The sequence below is a fragment of the Myxine glutinosa genome, chromosome 9, assembly GCF_964187855.1.
Source record: "Myxine glutinosa chromosome 9, kmMyxGlut1.1, whole genome shotgun sequence".
In the NCBI taxonomy this organism is placed as follows: domain Eukaryota; kingdom Metazoa; phylum Chordata; class Myxini; order Myxiniformes; family Myxinidae; genus Myxine; species Myxine glutinosa.
The window spans coordinates 19,561,368-19,585,047 of record NC_136269.1 but is presented as its reverse complement, the minus strand read 5'-3'; the positions used below and the strand labels follow the sequence as shown (position 1 = coordinate 19,585,047).

General features: G+C 46.2%; 1 protein-coding gene across 1 annotated transcript in view; it reads right to left on the bottom strand.

The window, feature by feature from the left end:
• The window catches only part of LOC144893710 (LIM/homeobox protein Lhx9-like), a 105,501-nt gene that overhangs the window by 6,048 nt on the left and 75,773 nt on the right, over window positions 1-23,680 (bottom strand). The window contains exon 6 of the mRNA XM_078785079.1: window positions 21,967-22,142. Within this exon, the coding sequence (XP_078641205.1) occupies window positions 21,967-22,142 (176 nt within the window). The remainder of the gene's footprint in view (window positions 1-21,966; window positions 22,143-23,680) is intronic.

Here is a 23,680-nt window from a genome sequence, read left to right as displayed (position 1 = left end):
GGGGGTCACGCTGCACCGCACCACGGCCTACCACCCCCAAGCCAATGGGTTGTGCGAGCGGTTTCACCGCCCCATGAAGGCTGCACTCATGGCCAGCCTTCAGGACGACGGTTGGACCGACCGGCTGCCGTGGGTCCTTTTGGGCTTCCGCACGGCCCCCAAGGAGGACCTCCGGGCGTCCGCCGCCGAGCTCGTCTACGGCCAGCCGCTCCGCGTCCCGGGCGAGTTCGTGCCCGACGCTACCAGTCCCTGGTCCGCCGCACACCAGCGCTCGGACCTCCAGGAGTCCGCCCGCCGATTTGCCCCCGTGCCAACGTCCCGCCACGGTGGCCCCCAGTCCTACGTCCCCCCGGCGCTTCGCACAGCGGAGTACGTCTTTGTGCGTCATTGACGCGCACCGGGGGCCACTCCGGCCGCCATACGACGGGCCCTTCCGTGTCCTGCGACGGGGCAACAAGTCCTTCATCGTCGACGTCGGCGGCCGGTCGGACCGGATCTCTGTGGACCGCCTCAAACCGGCGCACGTGGACGTCGACCGACCACCACGGTTGGCCCTTCCTCCGCGGCGAGGCCGCCCCCCGTCTACAGTTCCCCCCACTCGACCACCCACCACCGGATCGGACCCCCCCCCCCCCCCCCCCCACGACCTTCCAGGGGTCACTTCGGCCGGGTCATCCGGACCCCCCTTAAATTGACCCTGCCGGTGCAGGTCGATTCTGGAGGGGCATGTGTAGCGGTTCCCGCTGAATGTACACAATCGCCTTGCACCTGCCAGGACGCGGCCAGGGCGCGATCGCCATGCCGGGCTCGTCCGGACGGGCCCAGACGCGCCTCTCCTGGGCATGCCCGGACTCGCTGTTCCCGGGCACACCCGAACCTCCCGGGCACGCCCGGTCTCGTCTTTCCCGGGCATGCCCACTCTCGCCTTTCCAGGGCTCGCCCAGAGCGCCCGGGCACGCCCAGCCTCGACTTGCCAGGCCGCGTCCAGGACGCCCGGGCATGTCCAGACTCGCCTTTCCAGGGCTCGCCCAGAGCGTCAGGGCATGCCCGCTCTCGCCTTTCCAGGGCTCGCCCAGAGCGCTCGGGCACGCCCAGCCTCGACTTGCCAGGCCACGTCCAGGACGCCCGGGCATGTCCAGACTCGCCTTTCCAAGACTCGCCCTTGACACCCGGGTATGCCCGGTCTCGGTTTTCCCGGGCATAAATGTGTATATATATTGCTGCCCGATAAACGGGCTTTGTCAGAATACCTGAGCTGTTTTGTTTCAATAAAGCAACTCGGACGAATTCCGTCTTTGGTCGCGTCAATTCTTTCGACTCGCGTTGGAGCGCAGCTCCTTCAATAGCACAATATACCAGACAATTCAATACTGCTGTGTTTATATTATAGCACAATATACCCGACTATTCAACTACTGCCGTGTTTATGGCACAATATTACTGTGCGCATTTCAACGCATCCTAACACCGGAAAGGGAACTATGCTTTACATTTAATAAGAGATAACTAACTATACGAGGCTACATGTTGTGGTGTAACTAACTATGGGGGGGGGGGGGGGGGGGGGTTGCCTTTATTCACAAAACCGCAACAATATTATAGCACAATATACCAGACAATTCAATACTGCTGTGTTTATATTATAGCACAATATACCCGACTATTCAACTCCTGCCATGTTTATGGCACAATATTACTGACTATTAAAACAGCTGTTCACCACCATCTCTTATCTTCCCCATCCAAAACGGTCATCTTTTCTACCCACATTAATACACTTCAAATCCACCTTTTTCAAACTCCGTTTTTCTTTCCTGAAACTCCTTGTAGTGTCCATATGTGTTATACCGTTTCCCTCCACCCCAGCCCTCTCCCTTCCATAGATCTGCCGATGTCCGTTCTCTACCGTTGATGTGCTTACCTCTCTCTCCCCGTTTGTCTCCCACTCCCTCCATTTTACATTTTATGTGCTTTCTGTTTGTGTTCTTGTGTTTTATGTGTTGCTCTTACACGAGCCTCGACTTTGTATACAAAAAAAAGACCCTTGAGCACCGATTTTGATGCGGTCAATACACCTTCGTTAGGCCTCAGTTATGAAGCTTGTCGCCAAGTTTCATCAAAATCGCGTTTGTAGTTTCGGAGAAGAGAGCGAATACCTATTTGGGGGGAGGGGAGGTGGGGGGGGGAGGGGAGTGCGTCAAAAACACACCATCTTCCCCCCTCCTCCCATAGATCCCATTAATGAGCGCAGATTTTGAATTTGTTTCAAAAGCTATTAATTAGACCTATTGGCCGATGCATATTCCAAGTTTCAGCTAGTATGAATGTAAAGCCTTTGAGATATGAGTGCCAACACATTTTGGGTGGACGGACGGATGGACTGACAGACACCAACATGAATTCGAGGGTTTTCCTAATAAAACCCAAGAATGCGGAAACGGATGTTGCTGAAATTTGGAACATATTACCTCAATATACAAAGCATTCAATTCTGAAATTTGCAGTCGATTTCATCCAATAGAAGCCGAGAAACAAATTTTCAGTCCCCATGTTAAAGTTGCATTCAGAGAAACGATGCCATATAAAGGGAGGGGCGCTTTTCACCTCTCTTGATATTATATGTTGGAACACATCTGTGGATCGGTCCCATCGGCCGATGGGTCTGACCCATCTGTGGATGCACGAGAAATGACAATGCAGACCCATCGGCCGATGGGTCTGCGCCATCTGCGGATGTGTTGTTCACCTTGAAGGAATGTGTTGACAGAATGGTGCTCTTCAATCAGGTACACAGTCATTGGAATTACATGTGGTAGGAATTTAACGGAGATGATTTTTAAATGTTTTATTATCTATTTCTACCCATCTATTTATTGTCATTTGTATGCATCATTTATTGTGTTGTTCACCTTGAAGGAATGTGTATGCATCAATGGTGGATGAGTATGTTTATTTTAACCTAAAAATATGTATCTGTTAATTACAAAATGTATTGACAAAATGTATAAATAGATGGGTAGAAATAGATAATAAAACATTTAAAAATCATCTCTGTTAAATTCCTACCACATGTAATTCCAATGACTGTGTACCTGATTGAAGAGCACCATTCTGTCAACACATTCCTTCAAGGTGAACAACACATCCGCAGATGGCGCAGACCCATCGGCCGATGGGACCGATCCACAGATGGGTTCCAACATATATACACCCATATTACACATAACATGTTGTACTGCATATTAATATTGTTGCAGTTTTGAGAATAAAGGATAACCCCCCTCGTAGTTAGTTGCACCACAACATGTAGCCTCGCTTAGTTCAGTTATTTCTTTTTAAATGTTAAGCATAGTCTCCTTTCCTGTATTAGTATGCGTTGAGCAGGCCAGTCGGTGTAGGCCTCAATTGGGCTAGAATGCCATGTGTTACGCCCAGAACAAGTCCAGAAGGCCCAAGGGAGGAGCTGCAGGGAAGTGGCCGGTAAGCGGCAGGCAGCCAATGAACGCTCAAGGGGAGTGGCTAACAACAGCAGCCGGTGGAGGGGCTTGGAATATTCTGGTGGGACCCGGAGGGGCTATAAGACCCTCAAACGGGCCCCCCAAACGCTCTCTGTGAACGGTCTCTTGCTCGCTGCCCCCGAACGATCTCCTCTGTGCTAAGCTCCCTCGGTCGTAGAGAGGTGTGTCGAAAGAGAAAGCATGGACTCTCCCTGTGCCTTGCGCTCTGCTGCTTGTTAATAGCGCTTGCGAGGATGATCCCTCCTGGGGCCACAGACTCCGACAATCTCCCTGCCTGAGCTCCCTCCACACGTGCCGCGAACACCTCGAGAGACACGCCCGGCGAGCTGACCGGGCGAACGGTGCCAAGGCCACACTTGAGCGCGTCCTCCTCCTTCCTTCCTTTTCCCCGTGTGAGTGAAAGGGCCCCTGTCCGGGAATAAGTTAAGATAAGGGAGGAGCAGAAACGATAAGTTTCTGCTCTGTGTCTCTTTGCCCTGATCATTCATTGTAAATTGTATAATAAACCTGTGTTCTTCCTTCCATTTGGCCATCCACGTCATTTCGCACGATTGGCTTCACACTGCATGAATAAAACCGCTCAATCGGGTTCAATAAGAATTAACGGCACGAGTCACGTGACACTCAAACCGCTCGGGCGTATCAGATCAGCGTGACTCGCGCAAGGTCCAGTCCCCGTTCTCGTGGCGGCGTGTGTATAGAAGGTACGAGAGGATTCGACCCGATACCCTTCCGCACGCTCACTACGGGAGTGGCGGTTCAGCCTCGTGGACTCGAAGCTCGAGGCGGAAAAGGGTTTAACCCCCCTCTGTACGTCGACGGGCTCGAGATCCGCAACAAATTGGTAGTCAGGATTGGGATTTGAACCCTGAAAAAAAAAAAATTGACACCAACAAATTGGTGTCCGGGAGTGGGATTTTTTTGGACCTAGAGTGCACCTCACGCACTCAAAAAAAATTACGAGCGGACGAAATTTAGTTAAAAAAAAAAAATCAAATTTAAATTCGTACAATGGCTGGCCAGTGGCCAAGGCGACCAAATGCCGGTGGAAATAATAGACGAGGAAGAACTAATGGCCCAGACCAGCAGGAAGGGTTGGTAGAAGGGGAGGAAGTTGAAGTGGGGGCGGCAGCAGGGGATGAAAATGGCGGTGCCTCGCACATGGCGGCGAGAGCAGAGCCCGCGGTGCCAGTGGACTGGGGCCTATTTATGGCACAAATGAGGGCATTTATGGTCAAGTCGGGTGAAGACATGAAGGAAATGAGGGACGAAGCAAGGTGTAACAAGAATGGGTTGGAAAACAAAATGGATATCCAGGGGGACAAATCAAGAAAGGACATGGAAAAAAAGAGAGCAGAGTCAAAAAAGGACAAAAAAAAGAAGGGGGAGGAGATCGGCGCAAGCTGAGCGGGAAGGTCGCAGTGGTACGCGACGGGGCGAAGCGGTGCGGAGAACGCGTGGCGAGCGGGTTAGAGCAGAGCACAGCCAAATTGACTGGGGCTATGAGAGCAGTGACGCAGGGTGTAGAGGAGCCAACGATCGTCGAATTGGAAAATAAAATTTTGGGGGCGCCGGCGAAGGCTGAGTTGGAAAAGGAAATTCTAGGGGCGCCGACGGTCGTCGTGTTAGAAAAAGAAACAATTGGAATTTGAAAGACGGGGGTTGAAGAGACAGGGAATAAATCACGGGAGAAGGGTATGGAACATGTGCAAGGTTCGTGTTCGCACAGTGATGCCGTGCTTGCTAAATCCATAAAAAGTTTGCAGGTGCTGGCAGAGAAGCAGGGGAAGGAGATCCCCGAGGTGAGTGGCGCTAATGGCGGGAATGTGTTTGGCGCGAACGGGTGCTCGGCGAGCTTGGGAGAGAGGCGAGACCCGGGCGTTCGTGAAGGGCCCATTGTGCGGTGAGCGAGTGATAGTGGTACGGAGTGTGAGAGGGAGTGCATGGAGCGAGAGGGTGTTACGGAGTGTGAGCGAGAGTGTGCACCGGAGTGTGCGATGGCCGAGTGTGTAACGGAGGAGTGTGCACCAGAGTGTGCGATGGCCGAGTGTGTAACGGAGGAGTGTGCACCGGAGTGTGCGATGGCCGAGTGTGTAATGGAGGAGTGTGTACCGGAGTGTGCGATGGCCGAGTGTGTAAGAGAAGTGTGTGCACCGGAGTGTGCTGTAACAGAGTGTGTGGGGGGCGCGTGGGCACCTGGGTGTGCGAGTGTGGAGTGGGTCGCGCGTGGTGAGGACGTGGCTCAAGCATCGACACCGACCGGGGTAGCGCGTAGTGGGATGGGTAGCGCACACGAGCCCCCGGTGAGTTGGGTGCTGCAGGGACCGGAGAGGATCGGTGCTGCGTCGGTCTCACAAGGACCGGCGTGCACGATTCGTGCCTCTGGCCCCCGCACTGTATGGTTGGTGCCGTATGGCGGCAAGGGCGGCTGGCCAGGTTCGAGGGGAGGTATGGGTTTTCAGAGCCATGCACCTTATCGGGTGAGGTGCTCCGACCGTGGCCGGTTGCGTCATCGTGCGTAGGACCGAAAGGCCCCGCGCAGGGATGGAGCCCGGCACCTGGGCCCATCAATCCCTCCCCCCTTGGATCGAAAATGCCGGACAGACACCACATACAGGCGACCAACCACCCGCATGGATCGCTCGGCCCTTCGAGGCCGAGCCCTGACAACAAACCTCCACATGGAGGGGCTCATAATGCAGCGAACTGGTGGGAGTAGTGTACCCCACGTGGGGGAATGGTACTGACCATTCCTCCCACGGGGGGGGGGGGGGCATGTGCATTAGTTTAGGGGGGGTGGCAGTGTTAGGCACATGGAGGGGCCAGCAATGGTTGCCTCCATGGGGGCACCGAAGCTAGCCGAGGGAGGGCGAGGATAATGATAGGGATTTAGAAGACAGTAGGGACAAGATTTAAGTAGTGACACCTGAACTATAGAGGGGACGTAGAGAGTTTAGGTGGATGTTAAAGAAAAGGGTGTGCTTAGTGTAAAGGGATGACGAGGGAAGCACCAGTTTTAGGGGAAATTAGTTTGGTAGATGATGCTGTGTGTTTGAGAAAAATAGAGTTGTGTTGTAGTGTGAATTGAATTGCATGGTGTGCAAGAACAAAAGGTGTGTGGAAATAAATGGTGTGCAAGATATTTGGTGTGAGAATGCTTGGTGTGGAATAAAAGCTGCGGAATGCATGGTGCGAAGGACTGAATGGGGGGAAGTGGAACCCATTCGCGAAAGCCCGGGGGGGGGGGGGTAGTGTAAAGCCAGGTAGAGGGCATAGGCAAATTACATGGATAATGACACCTGTGGTGCGGGTAGTAGAAAGGTAGTGTTTTGTAGGGTGCAATAGTCAGTGACATGGTTGGGCGTGTGGCTTAATTAGTGAGTATGGTTATTGGGGCACTCCGTCACTGGTAGCTTGTCGGCCAGGTAAGGCCGCAGGTAGGCTCTGGGAGCCGGTTAGGATAGTGTGTGAGTGGGGCCCAAGGATCCCAGGGGAGGACCCGGGTTGCCCGATGCCGAGGTGGGCATAGAGGGGGTAAGTGCCAGGGAGGGCCTTCCCCGGTTAGTGTAGTCGCAGGAGCAGGCAAGCTCGGGAGGCAGCTTCAGTGGCAGAGGTGCGCAGGTAGGTAGACCTGCTGGTAGAGCCACACGACCCAGCCCCGAAATTGTGCGAGGGCACAGGTAGAAAATTCGTTGGGTGAGACCTAAATTCGGAGGGCACCACAGTGTGGGCAATGGTAATTCGGGTTCTTAGAACCACATAGTTTAAAGAGGCCGATTGGCAGGGTACGACCACGGGTAGTTTAAATGAGTAATGCTATTAGTGTAGTTAGGATGAGAAATCCCTTCACACCATCCACAGCCAGTCACCGAGGAGGACGAGCTTCACACTAGGGCTCTGTAAGCCGTTTGGGAGTAAGACGCATCATGACGTGGGTGAGACATTGTTGTGTTCCCTCCCTTCCTTCCTGGGAGGGATTTGCAGACGAATTTGGTATAGAGGGGGATATGGGAGACAAGACGTGGAGACGGATTGTAAATATAAGGGGGCTAGGGTAGTGTAGCCAACGGTGGGGGGTACGGACGGCTAGGGACGAGCTTGCTCTGCTCGCTCTACCGCATCCCTCGCACCGCACCTGGCATGGTGGTGCCTGGGCACCTTGTTTTGCGTGTGCCACTGTGTGCTTTCCGTTTGCTTGTTGCGCCTTGTCTTCCCTCCCCGCCCCAGGATCACTTGGAGGCTCAACTGTGCAGCACCATCGCACCTGAGCTGCACCTTGCTGCCAAACCCACCTTGCTGTACCCTTGCTACACCTGGGCAGCCAAACTGTGCAGCACTTTGCTGCCAACCCCACCTTGATGCACATTTGCGGCAATTATGGACCACAAGCCTTGTGGCTCGCACCTCTGCTGTGCAGCATCTTGCTGCAAAATCATCTTGCACCTTCGGACCACTTGTTGAATGGCACTGACGCCACGCAGTTGGACCACGTGACAGTGGCCCTGCTGGCCAATAATAAGAAAGCAATTGTGTGCTCATGTGTGCCAGGAATGAAGATGGAAGACTTAGATGGCTCTGATGCTTCATATGGCCTGTATGCCGGTCAGGGCCAGCTGGTTTCGTTAGCCGCACACGGAAGATGCAAGATGCAAGATGCAAGCAGCAAGTGCCATATCAAGTGTTGATTTTCTTTCCTCCAATTCTCTTTCCTAAAGTGCAGGTCCTGGGTCATAGAATTGTAAATAAAGTTTAAGTTCTGTGCATGTAAATATAAGAATGTTGCCCACCGGTTATGTGTTTAGTTTACAAAATTCCGGAAATACTCGGATAGTTGTGGGTGTGAGTCTGATAGAATAGCTGCTCAACGCATTAGGGGGGGACATATCTAGTGTTAAAAAATGTCGCACACATGGGTTAGAATAAATGTTAGGGGGATAACACCTATGTGTCATGGTAAAATTGCATGCCAGACTCTACCGGTCGTTCCGAAGTTGGGGTCGACTCGGAACGAGTCTGGTGAGAGAGGGGGGTAGTGTTGCAGTTTTGAGAATAAAGGATAACCCCCCTCGTAGTTAGTTGCACCACAACATGTAGCCTCGCTTAGTTCGGTTATTTCGTATTAAATGTTAAGCATAGTCTCCTTTCCTGTGTTAGTATGCGTTGAGCAGGCCAATAGGTGTAGGCCTCAATTGGGCTAGAATGCCATGTGCTACACCTAGGACAAGTCTAGAAGGCCCAAGGGAGGAGCTGCAGGGGAGTGGCCGGTAAGTGGCAGGCGGCCAATGAACGCTCAAGGGGAGTGGCTAACAACGGCAGCCAGGGGAGGGGCTTGGAATATTCTGATGGGACTCTGGGAGGGGCTCTAAGATGCTGCCCCGGGCCCCCCAAACGCTCTCTGTGAATGGTCTCTCTTGCCCCGGGCCCGAACGATCTCCTCCGTGCTAAGCTCCCTCGGTCGTAGAGAGGAGTGTCGAAAGAGAAAGCACGACCTCTCCCTGTGCCCTGCGCTCTGCTGCTTGTTAATAGCGCTTGTGAGGACGATCCCTCCCAGGGCCACAGACTCCGACAATCTCCCTGCCTGAGCTCCCTGCACACGTGCCGCGAACACCTCGAGGGACACGCCCGGCGAGCTGACCGGGGTGAACGGCACCAAGGCCGCGTTGGAGCGCATCCTCCTCCTTCCTTCCTTTTCCCCACGTGAGTGAAAGGGCCCTTGTCCGTGGATAAGTTAAGGACAATAAGTTTCTGCTCTGTGTCTCTTTGCCCTGATCATTCATTGTAAATTGTATTATAAACCTGTGTTCTTCCTTCCATTTGGCCGTCCACGTCATTTCGCACCATTGGCTTCACACTGCACGAATAAAACCGCTGAATCGGGTTCAATAAGAATTAACGGCACGAGTCACGTGACACGCAAACCGCTCGGGCATATCAGATCAGCGTGACTCGCGCGAGGTCCAGTCCCCGTTCTCGTGGCAGCGTGTGTATAGAATGTACGAGGGGATTCGACCCGATACCCTTTAGCATGCTCGCTGCGGGAGTGGCAGCTTGGCCTTGTGGACTCGAAGCTCGAGGGGGAAAAGGGTTTAACCCCCCTCTGTACGTCGACGGGTTCGAGATCCGTAACAAAATTATACACACACATTATACTTCACATATTTTACATACTAGTGAGATACCCGTGCTATGCACGGGTGGGAGGCCAGAAGCAAACAGGCAATGCAGACATGGCGAATGTGAAAGCATGAAACCAATAAATTCCACATTCCTGTAGCACATTTAGTTGCACGTCAGACATGGACAGCAAGTTCATGAAGGACTTCCATGAAAAACGTACCCGTTCGCAAACAAACGGGTACGTTCATGTATAGATACTGTTACGTGTTCCTCCCCGACCCCCTGGTCATGATGTACCTTCGAGCCCCGAGAGTAGCCACGGCAGAAAAATATGTTATTCTGTGTCAGAAATCAATCGTGAAACCACACCAATGATCATCACCAAACAAATATTGTATTAAAAATCACACAAGAATAACGGTACAACAAATAGCAATCAAAAGTACACTCAATACATCTTATGATGGTACCATCAACTAGCGTAGGATAACTCACGATGTTCCCAGTGAGTGGAAAAACCTTCCCCAATGTCTCTATATTCCCGTCCTCAAGACGAATCTGACTCCCGTGCGGATGGCAAGGGCAGTCGTACCGCCGAAGCAGCTCTCAGGCGTAGGCGGTCGAAGCGACGCAAAAAGTCACGTGGTCCAAAACAAAAGGCAAACTCGCGGCAGAATGGGAAATCCCAAAGGCGGCCTCCAGATGTGAACGGCCCCGGTTCAGTCGGCGAACCACCACTTAAACTTCAAACTCAGCGTGGCGCACACACATCCCCGACAGACGACAGGATGGTGAAAACCTGACGCGTAGCCAAGACCTTTTGATGAGCAAAGCGCGAGTGTCAAAATGGCCGACGGCTCTTACTTGAGTCGACACGACCCGGCGAGGATTCTTCAGAATCGCAACGCCCAAACCTGACCATGCAGGTTTTTCAATCCCCAGCGATAACACCTATCGCAGGAACTCCTTTCAAGGAAACTCAAAGTTCACTCGCGACTTTCGTTCGACAACGCTCGCTACGGAGCTGGAAGCTACCCGCTTCTTGTCCGACTTTTCTCACCACGCCTTCACCTTCTTCTTCTTCTTCTTCTTCCTTGTCGTCTTCCGGCTCCCGATCCGGCTTCCTGTCTCTTTTTAACATTAACGCTTTTATCCTTTGCAAGCAGTTCATGAACAATAAACCTTTTCAAGACAATAATAGTACATAGAATCAGAAATATTTCAAGTGGATGAAAACCACAACAGCGGAAGTGACGAATCCATAACAATACATCGATCGTGGGACCGTGGCGAATCTGCATATGGCGATCTGTGAAGTTCACATTCAGAAAGTAGAAACCATCATGGCATGTCGTCATTCGAACTCGATATCTCTGTTTTTCATTCCAAACAAATAACTCCAATCACAAATTAATCACAAAATAAACTTTTAACAACATTGTTAATGTTTCCTTCATTGTAAAAACTACCAAGTCGACAGTTAAAAGGATTTTGAGCTGATAGGTGTTACGGCCTTGGGAAGATTGATGGAGACAGCGATCTGTTAACTTATACACCGCCCAAATAGCTATGTGGAATTCTCTCATGTAGAGATTAAACCCACGTCATTTGAACTATGGCCGAGGTCATTATTTACTTTTAATGATGTTTATATACAAATCAAAAATAAGATAGTTGGTTTTGGTTCGTCCTTTCCGCATATCTCATGGGATTGTGAGTTGGAGAGACGACCGTGATGGTGGGGTGGGGGTTGGCATTTTCTCAAGCAGGGATTCAACCCATGTCCTTATAAAAGGTCTTTGTCCGAGGTCACCGATTCCGATCGGTGCAGCTGTGCAGCGAACGGTGCAGCCGTTTGTGCAGCACCTGGGAAAATAACGTTATGCGGGAGTCCAAACCTGAAAATGCTGGAGGCCAAAGCTGAAACTGGAAAAACAATATAGTCTATTTTACTCTAGGTGATCCCAGGATTACCCACCCAAAATATCATTGCGATCGGTTTAGCTGTTTTTGTGGTACCTTCGAATGGACGGACAGATGGACGGACAGACAGACGGACATTTGGTGAATTAAAGTAAGATTATACACATTCATACACAAACACACACACACACATCTCGTTTTTTCATTTCTGTTCCTTACAATTCTATCCCTCTCTTTCATTCACACACACACACACACACACACACACACACACACACACACACACACACACACACACACACACACACACACACACACACACTTAATTAATTGTACAGTATCGGTTGTTCCTAAACTTAAATAATTTAAAGGATTGTTGTAAATGATGTTAATTTTACAACATCCCATATTCAACTTTATTTAAATTGTAAACCTCAAACATCGTTTCTCCACCTAAAGCAAGAACTTTAACCCGTAAGCAACTGACTAGTTTCCCGACTGCATGGATCATCAGCTGGGCACCGTTCTTCCTCGAGGTTTCAATCCTTTCAGCCCAGGACCTCTCCAAACGGCGGATCCACAACCTCGATCATGGATCCACATCAATTGATGGTAAATCAGTAGATCCACAACCTCAGTTGCGTCCAGGCAGTCAGTCAACCCATCAATGCAACATCACTTATCCCAACTTTACTTGCAATAGGATTTAATATGTTATCATATATTTATAATTTTCTTTACACACTCTTTAATATGATAATATCATTAAATCATTCACATCTTACCCTTAAACACATCAATCGACCAAACAGCTTGACCACACCACCTACCTCTCGATCAAACTCTATTTCGAATGTCAAACTGTCATTTATAACGATTTTTGGCATGCTGCCGTATCCTAGCAACCACTGATTCCTCGCAACATTAATTTGTAGTATATTTAATTATTATATTGTACTGTATTTACATAAAGATCTCATGAATAATATTATATTGTACTGTACTTGTATTATATTGTACTGTAATATAATATTATATTGTACACTTAGAATGTTCAAATTGTCATTTATAACGGTTTTTGGCATGCTGCCGTATCCTAGCAACCACTGATTCCTAGCAACATTGATTTGTAGTATATTTAATTATTATATTGTGTTGTATTTACATAAAGTTCTCATGAATAATATTATATTGTACTGTACTTGTATTATATTGTACTGTAATATAATATTATATTGTACACTTAGAATGTTCAAATTGTCATTTATAACGGTTTTTGGCATGCTGCCGTATCCTAGCAACCACTGATTCCTAGCAACATTGATTTGTAGTATATTTAATTATTATATTCTACTGTATTTACATAAAGATCTCATGAATAATATTTTTACTATTCGTATTGTATTTCACTAATTCGATTTGGTGTCGTTTTGTGATTTTAAAGAAAACTTGTTTTAATCTACCAACTGCAGCCCGCTGTGCTAACATACGTCTGACTAGTTGTTGTAATTTATTGACCAGTTCAGAGCTGTGTGTGGTTGCTCTCACAGTCCTAATTATTTCACCTGCAACCGTACCATAAAATAGCTTTTTGGGAATGTTGCTGTCTAAGAAAGGCATTCGGACAATGTGGAATGGAAATGCATCTCGTTTATCAAATAATTTGGTGTGAAATTTATTATTATGGATGTCGATTTGTAATTCTAAAAAGGAAACTGAAGTGGAAGTTTGGTTTTCCTTTTTTAATTCAATTTCTTTTGGATGTATATCATCATGAAGCTGCTCAAATATAAATCCATTAATTGCCAACAAATAATCAATGAACCTGAAGATGTTTCCGCATCTTCGTGCAGTTGTTAATTTATTCCTGCACATGTTCTGGACCCAATCAAACTCGTACATGTGCAGAAACAAATTTGCAAAGAAAGGGGCCGGATCTGAACCCATGGGTATCCCCACTGTGTGCTGGAGTATATTGGGATCTGAACCCATGAGTATCCCCACTGTGTGCTGGAGTATATTGGGATCTGAACCCATGGGTATCCCCACTGTGTGCTGGAGTATATTGGGATCTGAACCCATGGGTATCCCCACTGTGTGCTGTAGTATCTTGGGATCTGAACCCATGGGTATCCCCACTGTGTGCTGGAGTATATTGGGATCTGAACCCAGGGGTATCCCCACTGTGTGCTGGAGTATATTGGGATCTGAACCCATGGGTATGCCCACTGTCTGCTGGAGTATCTTGTTGCCAAATGTAAAGAAACTGTTGTTTAGCAGAAATCGAATACTTTCTTTGAGTTTACTTTTTGAAAAACTGCATGAATATTGATTATCCTTTACAGACCAGTGTGCTCTGTTGTGATATACATTAATGTATACTCTATTACCTCCTGCAAATGCTTTATCTATTGCTCTGTCCAATGCGGTTACCAGCTTGTCATGTGGAATGTTTGTGTACAATGTGGAAAAATCAACGGTTGAAAGCCATTTTGCTTTACCCTTGTTATTAATGTTGTGGACACTGTCGATTACCGGTTTGGAATTGTCAATGATCCAGAATTTCTTAATACCAGAATAAAACTTCACTTTTTCATGGTAGTTTTTTAAGCATTTATAGATTAGTTTCATTGCCGCTGTAATACTGCCTGACAAAGGTTTCAAACTACATTCTCTACTTGCGATGATGAACCTCATCTCACAAGGGTGTTTGTGCATTTTTGGGATGCAGTAAATGAATGGTAATTTATGGTGTTTATCCGGAACCAGCAGTCTTCTCACCGTTGAGTGATTGGTATGGTGTTGTATCAAGTCTGTTTTGTTATCGTTACTTATTTTGTAGGTCTTTGAAATTCCCGTGTCTAAGCCCAATTCTTCCAAAAGTGTTTGAATGTAGAATGTTTTACATACAAATGCAATATTATTATTTGCTTTGTCAATTGGAACAATAACACATTGTGTTTGAAGCTGCCTTCAGCAATCACGTGTCTCTGGATTGTTTAAAATTGCCTTCGGATTATTGATTCAAACTTTTCTTTTCAAATCAACAACTCTCCTTTTCACATGTTTCTCTACCTCCTCCAACCATAAAGCCATTTGTGTGTTTGGTACTTTATGTTGATCAATTTGTTCTTTCATCCATTCGCCCAGTCACATACACACACACACACACACACACACACACACACACACACACACACACACACACACACACACACACACACACACACACACACACACACACACTTAGCCAACAAAATAGAAGAGATGATATTGATAAAACTCAGAGAAAGACCAAAACTTTATCGCATAGAAAACGATAAACGGACAAAAATCATAGTAAGGCGAACCAACCATTCAAATAGAAAAATTATTTCAAAATCATCCACCTAGAAGGAAATCAATGTTGTCTGTTTCGCAGCGGCACTATTTATTCAAGAAAACGTAACGGGCAAACAACACCAGAAGAAGAAAAAACCAGGCCCTACAAATAGAAACCAAATTCCACCTTGGAGACAGAGATTAGAGACACAAAGAAAGCCACTGCAGAAGGAAGTAGGACAAACACAACAGTTCAGGAAAGGAAACAGACACCCAAAACTAACAAAGAGAATCCAAAGAATAAAAAACAAACACAAAGACCTCGAGTGATTGGGTGCTGAAAACAAACTCAAAAACAATGAAGAAGGAAACAACAGGAGAAAACAAAACCACATATTTGAAAGTAACCCAAAGAGATTTTACCGTGAATTGGGGAAACAAAATCAGAATGCGTCAACTCCCCCTGAAAAATAAAAAATGGAAAAATTCTGGAAAGGAATTTTTAAAGATCAAAATAACATAACAAGGAAGCAGAATGGATCCCAAACTTGGAAAAGAAGAAGCAACATCTTGAGGAAATGCCCCCAGTGTTTAATGATGAAGAGAAAATTAGAAAGCAACTTCTAAAAATGCCAAACTTCAAAAGCCCAGGCCCAGATGGAATTCCAAATTTCTGGCTAAAACAACTTGATGTTCTTCACAATCACTATGCCAGGACATTTAACGAACTGATCCAAGAAGAAATGGCAGTGGATGAGTGGCTTGTAGAAGGGAACACCTTTCTCATCCCAATTGGAGGAAACTCAACTTCCCCACAAATACCAGCCGATAACACGCGTACCGACCATATTCAAACTGCTGACAGGAATCATCACAGAAATGATGTACCATCATCTAACACAGCAAGGAGGTTTAGAGGTAGAACAAAAGGGATGTAAGAGAGGGTGGTTTGGAACAATTGATCACCTACAGTGCATTCAGAAAGTATTCAGACCCCTTCACTTTTTTCACATTTTGTTATGTTGCAGCCTTGTGTTGAAATCGTTCAAATTCATTTTTTCCCTCATCAATCTACACTCAATACCCCATAATGACAAAGAGAAAACAGGATTTTAGAAAGTTTTGTAAATTTATTAAAAAGAAAAAACTGAAATATCACATTGACATAAGTATTCAGACCCTTTGCTATGACACTTGAAATTTAGCTCAGGTGCCTCCCATTTCTCTTGATCATCTTTGAGATGTTTCTACACCTTGATTGGAGTCCACCTGTGGTAAATTCAATTGATTGGACATGATTTCGAAAGGCACACACCTGTCTATATAATGCCTCACAGCTGACGATGCATATCAGAGCAAAAACCAAGCCATGAGGTCGAAGGAACTGCCTGCAGAGCCACAGAATCTTGTTTCTCACAGTCTGAGAGTCCTTTAGGTGCTTTTTTGCAAACTCCAAGCCGGCTTTCAAGTTTCTTTCACTGAGAAGAGGCTTCCGTCTGACCACTCTGCCATAAAGCCCAGATCGGTGGAGTGTTGCAGTGATGGTTGTCCTTCTGGAAGTTTCTCCCATCTCCACACAGGATCTCCGGAGCTCACCCAGAGTGACCATTGGGTTCTTGGTCACCTCTCTTACCAAGGCCCTTCTCCCCTGATTGCTCAGTTTGGCCGGGCGGCCAGCTCTAGGAAGAGTCCTGGTTGTTCCAAACTTCTTCCATTTAAGAATTATGGACGCCATTGTGCTCTTGGGAACCTTCAATGCAGCAGAATTTTTTTTGTAGGCTTCCCCAGATCTGTGCCTCGACACAATCCTGTCTCTGAGCTCTGCAGGCAGTTCCTTCGACCTCATGGCTTGGTTTTTGCGCTGATATGCACTGTCAGCTGTGAGACATTATATAGACAGGTGTGTGCCTTTCCAAATCATGTCCAATCAATTGAATTTACCACAGGTGGACTCCAATCAAGGTGTAGAAACATCTCAAAGATGATCAAGAGAACTGGGAGGCACCTGAGCTAAATTTCAAGTGTCATACCAAAGGGTATGAATTACTTATGTAAATGTGATATTTCAATTTTTTCTTTTTAATAAATTTGCAAAACTTTCTAAAATTCTGTTTTCTCTTTGTCATTATGGGGTATTGAGTGTAGATTGATGAGGGAAAAAATGAATTTAAACGATTTCAGCATAAGGCCGCAACATAACAAAATGTGAAAAAAGTGAAGGGGTCTGAATACTTTCTGAATGCACTGTACTACTGAACAAGGCCATACTTGAAGATTACAAAATGTGAAGAACTAAATTGTCCACTGCCTGGATAGACTATAAGAAAGCTTTTCTCCCACATTTGTGGATGAGAAAATGCATGCAAACATACAAAATCAATCCCAATAATAATCAGTGATTAAGAAAGCAATGGAGCTCTGGAATACCACATTGATATTACAGCACTCAGAAGGAAATATCGAAATACCAGATGTGAAGATATGGTGTGGGATCTTCCAGGGAGACAGTCTTTCCTCCCTTCTGTTTTGTCTGGCTCTGGGCCCACTAAGTAACCTCATCGATGAACAAGGACACGGATACACCCTAACAACCAAAAGAAGAACTTCGAAAGAAATAGGAAAGGTGACACATCCACTATACATGGATGATTTAAAGCTCTTCTCGCCAAATGACAAAAAATTGACAGAACAACTAAAACTAGTAAAACAGTTTTCTGAGGATACTGAAATGGAATTTGGACGAGACAAGTGGGCCAAGTGCACATTTGTACAAGGTAAACCAACAAAAACAGAAAACATAAAGATTGACCTTGAAACAACAATACAGCAATTAGAAAACGAAGCATCATACAAATACCTCGGAGTAGCGGAGGACCACCAAATATGTCATAAACAAATGCGCAAAACAAGCACCAAGGAATATCTATGAAGAATGAAGCTGATCGTGAAAACATACCTCTCCCCTTGAAACAAAACCAAAGCCATAAACCAGCTCGCAGTACCAGTGTTCCAATATAGCTGCGAAATAGTAATAAACTGGCTCCAATCAGAAATCAACAAGTTATACACCAAAACAACAAACTCCTCTCCATCCACAAAATATTTTACAAAAACAAGTGCAACTCGAGAATATACCTGCCGAGACGAGAGGGAGGGAGCGGCCTGATGGAACTCAACCAGGTGCACAGAGCGACGTGTGTAGGATTAGCTGAGTATGTGAAAGGCTCAACTTGGGATACAATTTGTAAACAAACATGAACACAACAAACCTGAAAAATTATCCCGAACTCACCTTGCAAAGAATTTCCAAAAATAGGTGCAAATAGAAGATGCCGCACAGGAAAATGAAATAGTAACAAATACAGCCCCAACAATTGCAAAAAAGACAAAATAAATATATAATAAGAAATATCAAGAAATATACACCAACAACTTGGAGAATGACAAAGGAGCAGGAAAATACAAAAAATAATTGGACAGATTGGGGAAAGACAAAGAAGGATCACTGGAATGGCGAAGAAGAGTTCAGTTCAACTTGGACGGTGAACGAATCATAATAAATGCCCAAGATCAAGGACACTACACCAATGGATTTAAAAACATGGCGGGACTGAGCCAGACGGACAAGTGTAAATTCTACAAGACAGAAATAGAAAGTAGAAGTCACCTGCTCTCAGGATGCAAAAAACTATTATCAGAACAACTTTACACACAACAGCACAACAAAGTATGCAACGTGATTCATTGGAATATCTCCAAAAATTTAAACATCCCAGCACCAGAAAACTCAAGGAAACACGAACCAAGGGCAATCATTGAAAATGAGGACGTCATGCTCACGTACGACCTGTTGCTCCCATTGAGCATGAACATAGAAAACAAAGCATTGCGTCCGGACATTGTACTCAAGAACAAAAATGAAAAGACAGCATTGATGATTGAGATATCAGTACCCAGCGATTTTGGCCTAAACAAAGCAGAATTCAAGAAAATTACCAAATACCATGACCTCAAAAATGAGGTCAAGAGATCTTGGAAGCTGAAGAGCATCGAAATTGTACCAGTGATAATATTGGAGCAACAGGAATGATGAAGAAGAATCTCACTGAGATTTAAAAACCACCCCCGGGAATATTACCAAAAATGAACTACAACTGGAGGCAATCCGGGGTTCGGTGACGATTCCTGAAAAGATTCCTTGGAACAAAACTCTGAAAAAGTTGAACAGCTTGGTCCATGAATCGTGATCCCTTACCGAAGAGGAGATGGATACTTTGGGTCCTGGGAGGACCCCGTTCCACCTCCTGAAACCCGCAAATGCAGATACCAACCAACGACACACACACACACACACACACACAACACACACACAATACACACACACATGAAGGTGGATAATTTGAGACCGAGTATGGCTCGGTTCCACCTTCTGAAACCCGCATGTGGAGATATCAACCAACGACACACACACACAGTGTCTTTTCTAGGGACAACCATTATTCAAAGAAAGATGTAGGGATAGTTTCACATGATCATTTATCGTGACCTTCCCTACCTTGTTTGCATACTTTTTGGAGTAATGTATGTTGTATTGTAATTCCAGCTGTACTTAGCCAAGCATGAATCCATTGCCATAATAATTAATGTCTGGCGAACAAACCACCTCAAGTGACACTTGCATATTGTTTTTGGTTGCAGAGTGATGTGCCTTTTTTATTAAGCAGTAACGGCATCTGCTACTCCTGTGGCCATACTAGTCGGATATTACATGAAGGATGATGTCTCAATGTGTGCATGTACATAAAAAATACAACAAGCGTTACGCCTAGGTCCCCCGTCGGTGAAGTGATGTGAGTTGACAAAGTGGAAGACGCAAGGCGGCCATCTTGGATTTTGACATGGCGACCCAATTTTCAATAGCGTTCTTCCTTATGCCTAGATACACCCACACACCAGATTAGAAATTAGTACTTCGCTTATTTTTCAAGATATTCCGCTCACAAGGTTCAGACATATATGGTGGCGGCCATCTTGGATTTTGACGTGGCGACCCAATTTTCAATAGCGTTCTTCCTTATGCCTAGATACACCCACACACCCGATTAGAAGTTGGGACTTCGCTTATTTTTCAAGATATTCCGCTCACAAGGTTCAGACATACATGGCGGCGGCCATCTTGGATTTTGACGTGGCGACCTAATTTTCAATAGCGTTCTTCCTTGTGCCTAGATACACCCACACACCAGATTAGAAGTTGGTACTTCGCTTATTTTTCCAAGATATTCCACTCACAAGGTTCAGACATACATGGCGGCGGCCATCTTGGATTTTTACATGGCGACCCAATTTTCAATAGCGTTCTTCCTTATGCGTAGATACACCCACCCACTAGATTAGAAGTTGGTACTTCGCTTATTTTTCAAGATATTTTGCTCACAAGGTTCAGACATATATGGTGGCGGCCATCTTGGATTTTTACGTGGCGACCCAATTTTCAATAGCGTTCTTCCTTTTGCCTAGATACACCCACACACCAAATTAGAAGTTAGTAGTTCGTTTATTTTTCAAGATATTTCGCTCACAAGGTTCAGACATATATATGGTGGCGGCCATCTTGGCGTTTGACGTAGCGATCCAATTTTCAATAGGGTTCTTCCTTATGCTTAGTTGCACCCACACACCAAATTAGAATTCAGTCCTTCACTTACGCATGCACGCACGGACGGACGGACGGACGCACACACGGACGGAGGGGAAAACCATAGTCCCCCTTTCGCTCTGCTGTGCGACGGGGGACAAAAAAATTGCCGAATTTAGGTGACTTTGACCTTTTGATCTAAAAAAACAACAACCCCAATAGCTTCCAGGTTTTGATTGGTGGACCAATTCAGTGATCGAATATGCAAATTCTTAAACTTTCAGGTGAATCAGATGAAAATTTACGATTTTATGTGATGCTGACCATGAAGAAGAGGTCAGCCTAACCTGTTGACCAAATTATTAATTTGTCTTCTCCATATTCTCATAATAAAGCTTTGTTCAAAATTTGATGACAAAGCTCAAATGGCAAAAATGTTATGGCCTGGACAGACACATACACAGACACACATACACAGACACACAGAACCCCAAAACGCTGTGTCTCTCGCTGGTGGGGACAGGCTAATGATGATATGTATTCATATGATAAAAGTGATTAAGTAATGAATAGTTAATTAGGGAAAGAGGAAATGGAGGATCTGCCCACTCAAGGGGTAAAGTCATCACTCTCCAGTCTCCATGTCTATTAAATGAATGAATGAATGAATGAATGATCGTTTTAAGGCCATTTCCCCCGCTAGAGCGGGGGTTAGCCTTGCGGGCCCCATGACAATCATGGTTCCCTGTTTGAGGCCCTTCCTGACGCCAACCCTTTGTCACCTCTTCGATGCACAGGGATGTACCTAAACGATGTACCTATTCTAGATCGGGGTTCACACCGGGATCATTCAGCCCAGCAAGCTGGTACTCAATCGTTAATTCAGCGATCGACCGGGATTCGAACCCAGGATCCTAGGATCCCAAGCCAGCACCCTAACCGCTAAGCCAACACCAGGCTATCCATGTCTAAAATATTCTGCCATGGCATTAGTCACAGCAGTGTATCTACTGTACATTTGGTTAGTGAACAATGGGTAATAGTCTCTTCTGGTTATAATCTCTGTAAATGCTGCCTACTATCAATAATTAGTGAAAGTAACGAGGAAGTTGCGAAATGTAACATTTGCATAATCTACAATTTTGTGATTTACCACACAACAATGAAATTGTTTAGCACGCAACAACAAATGAAGATGAAGAAAAAAAGGCCAGCAAAGAAAAGTCTACTTATGAAGATGAATCCAGAAAACTCGACAGAAATAAATCATCAATCCAAGGAGAAGTGCCACAAGGCATTACCATAGACCATGACCCGGAACAGGAAATGTGCAATAGTCAAGTGGATTCACAAAGGTCGGTATCAATGGCAGTCTTGGATGGTGCCGTTTCAGACTTATGTCCTCATCGGCGAGACGTATGTGAGACAGACACACGACGACGGACAAACCTGTAGGACACGCTTGGTGAGGCCCGTTCTCTGAGCGAGCTGCCTGAGATCCTTGGCGTCCGGATTGTGGTTCAAAGCAAAGTATGACTTCATGGCACGCAGTTGGTGGTGTTTGAAGGAAGTTCTGAGACGTTTTGCCTTCTGTGTTGGAGCACCATTCTCATTGCACACCAAACCTGCAGCAATGTGTTATTATGCATAAGTTTAAATGGTACTTGCACAATGCATGATAATTTCCTGAGGTCTTGACACAATAATGCTTTGAAGAAACATTTGTCCATTAAGAAAGCAGCAGACACATCTGACCGACCAATGAAGGTTCGGGTCCAACGAATTGACCACAGAGTGATCTACAAATGGAACTAAAGGTATAACGAATGCATATATGTGTTAATACCAGTGTCAGTGTATCATACTTCCAGTTGAAGACCACTCTGTATGACATTATGGACCTGTACCCTTGTCCACAAGAGAAATTGATTGGTTGGACATGCCTCTGTTTACTAAATGGGTATCTTTTCTCAACTACACCCTCTTCTAACATTTTCATAACATGGACAAACTTATTTATTTTTGGAAAGTAACACTGTAAACTGAACATAATTTTTTTGGCATTTCATCAGAATTCTGAAAACACCTTGGCACATTGAATGCAGAGCTGCCGAGGCAGCGATTAGGCCTTTTATAGCTTGAACTTTATTACTCCAAAGTTATGCCTTTTCATGCGACTCCTGAACATCTAACAAACCAAAGCTTGGCCTGCTGTCTGCACAGGATTGAGGTGACATGTATGAGGTCATGCATTATGCATGTATGAGGTCCGAGAAATACATTTGAGGCAGTAAACGCTTTGTTTACTGCCTCAAAACAAATAATTTCATCATCACAGCGACAAAGTTATGTGTTCCAGCCAGGTACAATGTGTTGTGAGAATGAATCAAATCCACAACTTTGTCCCATAGGTAGGTTTAATAACAATCAGATCTCTGGCATCATCCTGTAAAATACAATCATGCAATATGTCTATCAGGATCTTGGCATCATATAGAAAGGATCGATATCAGTCAATGCAAGCAAGCCTAGAATACGAGCGGGTACATACCATCCAAGTCTACATGTCATAGTATAATGTCGCAGGAGTGGCCCAGAGTCGCGGACGTCTGAGGTCTTATAGACGCCTCTCAGCGGTTTAAGTGAGCATCACACCTGGGTTCAACTTTGATACATTTTCACTACATTCTCCCCGCCGTTAAAACTTCACTGCCACTAGGCAGGAATCAAGCGTGCGTCAGCATTAATTGATTGGGGATGTCATTCCATGTCAGTCGGTCCATCCGTAGCGGTCAGGGTGGCGAATTACCCTGCCAGCATGGGTCCGGAAACTACCGGGTACGACATCCCCAAGCCTGGAGTCCCCTGCATCGGAGTAGCCGCTGGAGGCAGGTGTCGGAGGGGGCACCTCAGTGCCTTTAGGCAAGGGTGTATCTGGCGAAGGGAGGGATGGCAGATGCTCCATAGGGGAAGCTTCGGGAGAGTCCATAGACTCGTAGATCGGTTCGTCGATATCCCTACAAGGGTCGATGACCCCACAAGGGGTGAGATGGCGTACGGAGACAGTGGACTCACGTCCATCTGCCGTCATCACACGAGCATGCTCGGGATTAGCCTGGAGTACCTGCACCTTATCCACTAAGGGATCGTACTTGCTTGTGCG